At 40.3% G+C, this 9,310-nt stretch overlaps 1 protein-coding gene across 1 annotated transcript in view; it reads right to left on the reverse strand.

Annotated features, from left to right (window-relative positions):
- gtf3c5 (general transcription factor IIIC, polypeptide 5) overlaps positions 1–9,310 on the reverse strand; it is a 19,795-nt gene that overhangs the window by 431 nt on the left and 10,054 nt on the right. The window contains exons 3-10 of the mRNA XM_032539705.1: positions 7,804–8,005; positions 7,455–7,638; positions 4,977–5,081; positions 3,831–3,945; positions 3,531–3,611; positions 3,113–3,201; positions 2,670–2,752; positions 1,256–1,395 (exon numbers count right to left, since the gene is read on the reverse strand). Of these exons, the coding sequence (XP_032395596.1) occupies positions 1,256–1,395; positions 2,670–2,752; positions 3,113–3,201; positions 3,531–3,611; positions 3,831–3,945; positions 4,977–5,081; positions 7,455–7,638; positions 7,804–8,005 (999 nt within the window). The remainder of the gene's footprint in view (positions 1–1,255; positions 1,396–2,669; positions 2,753–3,112; positions 3,202–3,530; positions 3,612–3,830; positions 3,946–4,976; positions 5,082–7,454; positions 7,639–7,803; positions 8,006–9,310) is intronic.

Consider the following 9,310-nt stretch of genomic DNA (forward strand, 5'->3'; position numbering starts at 1 on the left):
AGGAGATTTTGCACGTTTACAAGTAAACTGAGACAAACTGAGGTTCAGGAGGCCGAGGAAGTGATGTAGCGAAGAGAGAGTAAGTGATTAGTTGCTGTACTATTTTTGGGATTCTGATTGGCTAACGTGGGCTTGAGCTTCTTGTTACACTGTCACCTACAGGGTTGGCATGCTCTTTTCGGCATCGACGGCATATGTACACAGGTACGTGTAAACAAACACTTTTCTGAAAACTGACAGCTGTGCACGATGTTATTTTTAAAACCAGAGAGATTGAAATGTCTACTTATGAAAATAACCGCCCACGTGTAAACGCAGCATTAGAGCCAGGTGTGTTTAGGGACATGTGGGAGGGGAACACTCAGTTTCCTTTCAGAGACATGTAAGCGAATGTCCTAGATTGACTTTGTATAAACTTGATAAATAAACGTGACATTAAGTCCAAACTTCTCAATCTAAAACATTTTTTGTAACAAACCACACCAAATTAAACCACCCTCTCCCTTTCCGGGGAAAGAAAAGTTGAATCTCACTCATGCCCACTCAGGCCCAGCTCCCTTACAGTCAAGAAGATAACAAAACTAGGAGTTTGTTCACCTCTTATGGTGTCCAACTTCATTCTTCATCATTATGGATCGGTCTGGAATTAATCGCCAGATGCTGCGGTTCAAAATGAGACCAAACCTTCCTACTGATGTCTATTTTTGAGTGAGAAAACGGCCCAAATTGTGGCGTGCTACAGACTAGATAAGGCGTGTTTCCTAACCTAGCCGCTTGGGTTTACCGAGTGTCCGTGTTAGGTGGTGACTCAGCTGAATGCGTCATGGTTGCTCATGACTGCGTGGCAATCACTGCTCACGCACACGCATTTCAGAGCGTGCTTTCCTCCACCCTTCCCCCCGCACGAGCCGCAGATAGGTTTCCCCCCCGCTCTATTGTGCACAGCTCTCCCTTGTGGGGGGAGGGGCTTAGGAGACCGTTTTGGGCTTTAGCAGAATGGGGGGGATGGACTGAGAAGTTGTCAATGTTCACATTTTTGGGCTAAGTCCGGATCTTCCCAAACCTACCTATGGCACCTTTAGTTAATTTGAATACAAAGTCATTTGTGTTCACTTTCCATGGAAACCATTTATGTCAGTTTCTACGAGTATCTACAAATGCATTGATCTAAAATTCACCTATCTCATTAAACCAACGTTTCCATACAGTGACCCTGATTGGGCCAGCCGTTCGTGGTGAGGGACCTTCTCCTTACCTGGTTTCTGGGCTCGGATGACCTTCTTGATCATGGCAGAGATCATGTCCCTCAGGTTGTCGGTGGTCCCGAGGCGACACCAGCCGTCCCGCTCATCACACACCTGCTCATCGCCCTTCTGCTCAATCACCTGTTTGATACTGTACCCAAACACACACAAATAGCTGTATTACAGCTAAAAACAGTGGGGGGCACTAAAGTCTAATTGTGTAGTACCTTTTCTTTACTATAAGATTTATTTTTTTCTGAAAACTTTATACTTGTACTCCACTAGTTTGCAGAGACAAATATAGTACTTTTTTCTTCCCTACATTAATTTGGTAACTTTAGTTACTTTGTAGATTCAGATTAATAATACAATATAGTTTCAACTAATACATTATGACGTTTTGTTAACGTGGGGGGGGGGGGGCAACATTTACCAGCTGCAACATTAAAGTGACATACTCATTAATGCATCAGTAACTATAATTCAATACCAATACACAATTTTCTGAAATGGGCCCTTCTGCATGAAGAGTACTTTTACTTTTAGTACTTTTTGATGCTAAAACTTTTGTACTTTTACATTATAGATTATTTAATGCATGACCTTTATTTGTAACAAAGTAATTTGGCACTGTGACATTGCTACTTATACTTAAGTCATTCTTCCACCTTTGCATCCAAATCACAGCAAGAAGTACAAATGGGCATTTTTATTACAGTAATTGCTAAAGACATGATTACTTTTATCTTTTTTGGACATTTTAGAGCCAGTTTGTGTAACTATTTGCCGCTTTTTATTTTTTTTAATTTTGACTATACCGTGTTGATAGAGCCCTCATTTTGATTGACCCAAAAAAAGATGCGGCGTCAAAGCCTCCTACTCACCAACACCAGATCGACCACACACAAAATGGATGAGCTACGAATACACACGGAACTGCTGCGTGATGATTATCACAGAAACATGACTGAACACACGGCAGCTAGCAGCTAACAGGGTGGGCAAGCTACCAGCAGGATAGAGACAGGGTAGGTGAATTTAAACAATGTGAGTTGAAAACACATCTCATTATCACATAAGGGCCCTGTTCATGTTGCACACACACATATTAATTGCATATTGTGTTTAGAGGCACAAAGGCCCTCTAAAACCTGCCCTGATAACTGCTGTTTTAGCTGAGTGCAAGCTTGTAGACATATCTGCTGCTACTCTGTGCTGACCGCACCGATTCAGCTCATCTTTTTTTACTGTCGACAGTACTCGCATATTTATAGCGATCAAGATTAACCTAAATTCAATTAAAATTAAATTCACCTGATTTCTCCTTTAATCATATTTTGACACAAGGCCTTTACATAAACTTCCTTCACCAATTCTTAGGACTTTTTCAGAAGGAAATAGTGAACGCACAGCACTTTGACGTACCTTTCCACATCCAAATCACAGAGCTGGTAAAACATCTGTCTGTGAGGAGGCAGCATGCCTTCTCTGAAAATGTAGGATGCCTCCTGCGGAGATGAAACAGAGGTCTGCAGCAGATATCATACAGATTGTGTCCAATGAAAGGTTTTCCATGACTATTATAGGCAATCCTTTCCCTCATCCATTTTAGACTTTGCCAGAACAGATAAGACAACCCCTTATTATCTTAACCTTTACGTTTATGGAGATCCAATTTGTTTGGAGAGGAGAAAAAAAATCCAATATATATATATTAAATTATTATTTGAAAAAATTCAGACAAAATATAAGCGCTAACCATAAAATCAGCTTTGCCATTAAACAAGAAGAGCTGGGAACTAGCGTGTTAGCACCATGGTGGAATAAGGTCCCATTACTACAGAAGGTGATACTGAACACTGACGCACCTTCAGCTGGTAAGAGACTTGGACAGGATCTCGACTAATGCTTGGACCCTCCTTAGCAGGAAGTTCCATCACACTTGCTGCCTGGGGACCTGGATGAAAACAAAAGCAACAGCACTTTTTCCAACATGTTGTCAGTGGACCTTGGAAACAGCAGCGGAACGGGGGAGATTATCGGGTAATTTGTTCCCACTGTTTCAGACAGGACACTCACATCAAGGTTATAAAGACTGATTGCAGCCATACGCATTTTGATCTGGTGGTGTGGCAACGGAACATATCTGAGCAAGCTTGACACAGACTAATCCCTGAGGACACAAGCCTCCCGGGCAGAGCCTGAGACACACAACTTTTAATGAACACATAATAAAAGGAACTGAGGGAGAGAGTTTCATAAAAAAAAATCAATCCACAGACTCACCAGATTTGTTAAATGTGATAGGCAGACTGTAGTTGAGGGCACTTCTCTTGGCTTTTACTGGCATGTCAGCTATAGAATACCCTAGAAGTGGTTAAAGAGAGGAACCATCAGTCAGTGTCAGTGACTAAAAAAGGATGGTGAACAAAATTGTTGATTTGAAACAGCACTTCATTTTGGTCTTCACACCTGATGTCAAAGATAGAAAGCCCCAGTGAACCTGAACAGAAGTCAGTAAAAAAAAAATATACATTTGAATAAAAAACCTCTGAAAAACATTCAGTAACGGGCTCAGGTGGTTACCATGCTTGGTGCTACAGCGGATCCTGAAGTCAAGCAGCTGGTATTGCTTGGCGTCTCTGTCTTTTCGGGGGTCATAGCCCAACTTCACCCACAGACTTCTCCACGGCCCTGTCACCTACAAAACACATCTGTCTGTTTAAAAGAAATAATCATTTGTATGTATCAATTACTTCCCAGTTTTACCTAGAATTCCTGAAGAATTGCTTTATGTTTTCTCGTATGTGTCCATGGTGAACAAAGAATCCCAAAACAGAGAAAATTCTTTGAATGAATTGCCGCATTGAACAAGTTATATCGAAAAATCCGTTATAATAATACAAGTCTCATATTCATCCAGTCATATACTAAGTACTACAACCTTATTATTCTTTGTTAACAGTCTCACCCTTGCGCAGGAACCTTACTTTCTATGCGTTCATCTTTTATATTATTAGACTGCACGAGTTGTGTGAGTTTGTTAACGGGTGTTTTGATATAGCTTTACCCCCTTTTCATCAAGAATATTCTGTTTTGAGATTCTTTGTTCACCGTGGACATGTGAGAAAAATATGATTCATGTAACAGAGGGTGAATAATTTATATATTATATAAATGATCATTTTTGTAGGTGAAATACTTCTTTAACTTACTGTACATTTGGACAGAATAAAATGTTTATTCTAATTTTTGAGCACATTTCTTTTGATTTAAATATGACTTCATTATGTCATTAAAGCAAAGAACAGACTGCATGAATCTCTGTACAAAGAGTGGACAAAGCATGAATATGTAATAATAGAGCAGCTTTGCAATAAACACTGCCTTTGTGAAGCTCATAGTATTGACCGAAAGGACATTTTCTTTATAGTGAGCATTTAAAGGTGCTTCACAACCCCTCAGTTGCATTGTTTTACATTTTTTACATGTTAGTAAAATAAAAAGATTTGAGCTTGGAATCTATTTCAGTGGAGATGTTCTATTTGATATTCCTGTTCAGCTACTGCAAAGCAACACCTCACTGAGGCCTTGTGTTCAATTTTCATTTAAGATTCAGCGTTTCAAAAAATATATCTGAACAGCATTTACTTTTTCCACTGAAATGCCCCCCCCCCCTCCCCCACACACACACACTTTTGTTACCAGGCACGTGGTGTCACCTCAGCTCACCATGTAGTAGGCGAAGACGGGCAGCAGCAGTTTCAGTTTATCAGGGTGGATGTTGATGTTGGCCTTGACGGCGTTCCGTGACCAGATGGGCCGGCTCTCAAACATCTAGTAATAAAACGTGGCTTGAGATAAGATAAAAGTCATACATCTGTAACATTACGCAAACAGATGCCATTCCTGGAGTGAAAACTGTTGTTGTATGTATGATGGTATGGCTACACTGAATAGAGTGATTTAAATTTAGTTTTATTTTACTTGAGTATGCACAACAAGAGAGAACAAAAATGAAATACTATTTATATATTGTAAACAGAACAGGAGAGTAAACTATTCTTCTTTATTGATTACTCTATCCATTTTTTTCCCATATAAAATCTCATTACATATTAAAAATGACCATCAATGACAATTAGTTACTTGACTTTTGTATTTTACATTTGCAGTATGCCATTTGTCAAATGCGGCCTTACTTAATTAAAGAGCCAGCATTGATTTCTATATGATGAGCCCTGGAGTACATTTCGTCTGGAGAAGCCTTTCTCTGGCCAGTAAGGTATTGTCCCTCCTGTCTTAATAAAAGGACTTAACTTAATTCAGAGTGCCATGGATTTCCCAATGTCTTTTCGAAATTATTCTTTATCTGACACTAGTGACCCTGGCCATCAGAGGGCGCGTTTTGCTTTCAGTAACCAGCAGCCATTACAGTTTTTCTCCATTGGTTTGGCTCATTTCTTGAAACAGAAATTACAATTCTCAAAACAACATGGAAAACCTCCAAACTACTTGGCAATGTTCACAACAGAATTGAATTTCCATTCATTTCATCAAATTGCAAATGCCTAAGTACATGCTCCAATGTCTCAGTACATCTTGCAAATGATTAAGACAGGTAGCCTACATTTAGCACAATTTCCAAGTGAATACATCTTGCTGATCTAAACTGATTGTTGATTCTCGTCTAATGGTTGTTCCTCCAAAACTTGTCAGCATCATTTCATTGTATAAGCCATTACATCACATAGTCTGTTCAATTGTCAAAAGAGTCAAAAACATAATACCATGAATACCACATATGAATCCCTTGGAACATTTGATACATTTTTTTTTTTCACAGCAATTGACAGTCAGGTGAAACTAGAACTTTACTAACGAAGAGGAGTTTCACACATCTCAGATGACCAATCAACAGTGTGTTTAGTTACTGACAGTGCTGTCCATGACTGTGAATGCTCCAAACATGTATAGAAAGATCTTGACAATGCAAACCAGCACAATTTCTGAACATGAGGCACCTGGCCAGGTAAATGAACAAGAGCAACTGCCTGCTCGAGTAGGAGGAGTAGGGAGGAAGAGGAGGAGAGGAAGGGGGAGGAGGGAGGAGGAGGAGGAGGAGAAGGTGCGTGGTGGTGGAATAGGTAGGAGAAGGAGGTGAGGGCCTGTAGCTGATATAATTTTCATAGATTTTTTATTTGTGTGTTTATATTACAGTGTTATGCTGTATAATTTTCTTTTTTACTCTGATGTATGAAGTTACTTTACAGTATGTGTGTGAATGATAAAATTCTGTATACAGTATATAGTTTTGTGAAATCCTATTTCTTTTTTCAGTTTTATACACAATTGTATTGGTGAAGCACAAAAAAACAACAGTACCATTCGTGAGCTTAGAATTATAAGGTTACATCTCCACTTATGGTCACATGAGTTTTTGACACAATCTGATCCATTAGTGTTTTATACAGTAATGCCTGTGGGTGTTATTTTTGTAAAAAAAAAAGATTACATCTAATAGATAAGGCTATAAATAGAGATTATACTACATAACGGTTTTGTCACTGGGAGGTAAAAACTTTGATGCTCAATACTCAGAACTACCCTAAACGGAGATAGAACCTTACAATTTAAGCTCACGCATTGTCGGGTTGTCACCGTTGTTAATGAAGGACTGGGCTAAGACTGAAAGGTGGATATAGAGGATATTTCCATGTCCTCTGCCATAGTGACAAAATATCTAAACATTCTGACTTGCAGTGCTTACATAATGCTAAAGGGACAGAGCATTTGGGGGCACTGACTGGTTAAATGAGAAGGAAATTAGTTTTGACACATGAGTGAACTGTTTTAGGAGAGGTGAGCTTTTGCAGGTGAACCACGGTGTTGTGCCGAACCATCCACGTTATTTTGGCAAAAGCACCAAGATTGTTGAGAACTCCGGTCTGTTTCGAGAATGAGCGAAGCAATTGAGAAGGATCTTTGCCATTTTGGTGGCACTGACTCTTTATATGAGAAATGAATTTAGTTTTGAAGCATGAGTGAACTGTTTTGGGAGAGATATGAGCTTTTGCAAGTGAGCTATAGTGTTGTGCTAAACTGTAAGAATGTTTTGCCAAATGATCTTAGAGTTTTGAGAATGTAATTTCTGTTTCAAGAAATGAGCCAAACCAATGGAGAAAAACTGTATTACAGCAGCAAACCTACTTTTCTCAGTTGTTCTTCAGCCTGCCTGTCACTCTCCTTCACGGAGATCCGCGCCCAGTTGGCCTTGGCTGCCTCCAGGCACTCGGTGGGCACAGTGGGCTCAGTGAAGCTGACAAAAATGGCATTGTGGGGCCGTCGAGCTCGATTCAAACCAATGAAGTTCCTGTTGTTACCAAATTCGTGGCTGTAAAGAGAAAGGAGGAGAAACAGGATAAATATATTCCTGACAAACTGCATCAGCATCAGAGTGACATTAAATATGTAGAGTTGCCAATACTTTTGTTTAAACAAGACAAATAATTACACTTGACAAAGGCAAATAGCAAAAGCTGTATGGTTGAGCCCTTACAGTGACTTTTGATAGACGTCGGGCCGGTAATAATAATCCACAGGACAGTCGAGGCGTGAGAAGATGGCCGGGGGAAGAAAGAGGGGCACGGGCTTCTCAAAGAACTCTTGGTTCTCGGATTTGCGGAGGATGATTTTGTCGTACAAAGAAGTGTCTTTTCCACCTTCTGAGTGCACAGCCAGGCACTGAAAGTCTGCCATCCCTGCAAAAAACAAACACTTAATCAAAAACAACTAACCTTCTCTGTTTATTTTTTCCCCATGTCACTAGGGCTGCACGATTATGGCCAAAATGATAATCGCGATTATTTTGATCAAGATTTTGATCGCGATTATTCTCAACGTTAGTTTTTGATTTGAACCAAAACTAATTTGATTGTCACATAGTCTATTGTAGAACTGGCGAGGGAGTGTGATGGACGCTACCAACAGCGAGACGGTCGATATTAGTAGAACAGGGTCCAGCAACGGGTCGCAACCGCGGACACACACGTCGTGTGTATAAAGCGTCTGTATCTTCACTGCGTGCTTTTTTATGAACTATGATATTCTGGCCATGGGTGCACATCCTCGGTCGGCCGGCTTCGGTACAGCGCTCCGTTCTCCCACGCTGTGACTCTCACAACTGAAGTTGCTGCATTCAAAATACTTCTTCTGTGTTCTTCCGCGTAGCGGCCGCGATAACATTACCGCGGAAAACTGGTACAAATAAAGGTTTTGCCCCCTCACTACTTAACAATATACAGGCTGTGTTAATGCAAAAATAAACTGTAGCACATATATCAGTAATTGTGGCCGGTCGGCCGCTGTGTGGCGGGCCGGAGGTAATGAGAGAGGTAGGACTGAGACGCGAGAAATATCCGAACACAGCCGGTCTTTACAGCGACTGAATGGTATGAACGCAAATTTCAAACCATATCCATATCAAACAGCATATGCAGCGGTAGCGAGACATTAGCACCCGGTGCCGTCCTAGAAAGCAACAGCAAACAGACGCTATAGCTAACAGCGTAACAGACGTGACTGTCACTGGTCATGCTGTTGGCTGAAAAACAACAAATGGGACAAAGTGTTGCGTTTACTGGTAAACTGGTAAACCTAAAGACTGACATATTACCGACTGCTATCTGTTGAGTTTTCCTCACGCTACTCTGTCATTAGCTGCCCGGGGGGGTGCAGTGATACTCTGACTGGGCTCATGAGCCAACCGTCTTTATTGGAGGAGGAGATTGGCTTTGCAAAAAACCGGGGTTCTATGAAATGAGCCTTTATAAAAAATAATCGCTTGTCACGCAATGGGAAGTCCAAATCGTGATCGCGATTAAAATTCGATTAATTGTGCAGCCCTACATGTCACTCTTTTTTTATTTTTTTATTCTGAGATGTTCAAACAATGTCTATATGATAAAAAAAGTAGAGCCTGACTGATAAAGGATTTTTAAGACCGATACAAATATTTGGTTATTTAATAATAATAATTATACATTTTATTTGTAATGCACTTTACA

Source organism: Etheostoma spectabile, chromosome 16, assembly GCF_008692095.1.
Source record: "Etheostoma spectabile isolate EspeVRDwgs_2016 chromosome 16, UIUC_Espe_1.0, whole genome shotgun sequence".
NCBI lineage: Eukaryota > Metazoa > Chordata > Actinopteri > Perciformes > Percidae > Etheostoma > Etheostoma spectabile.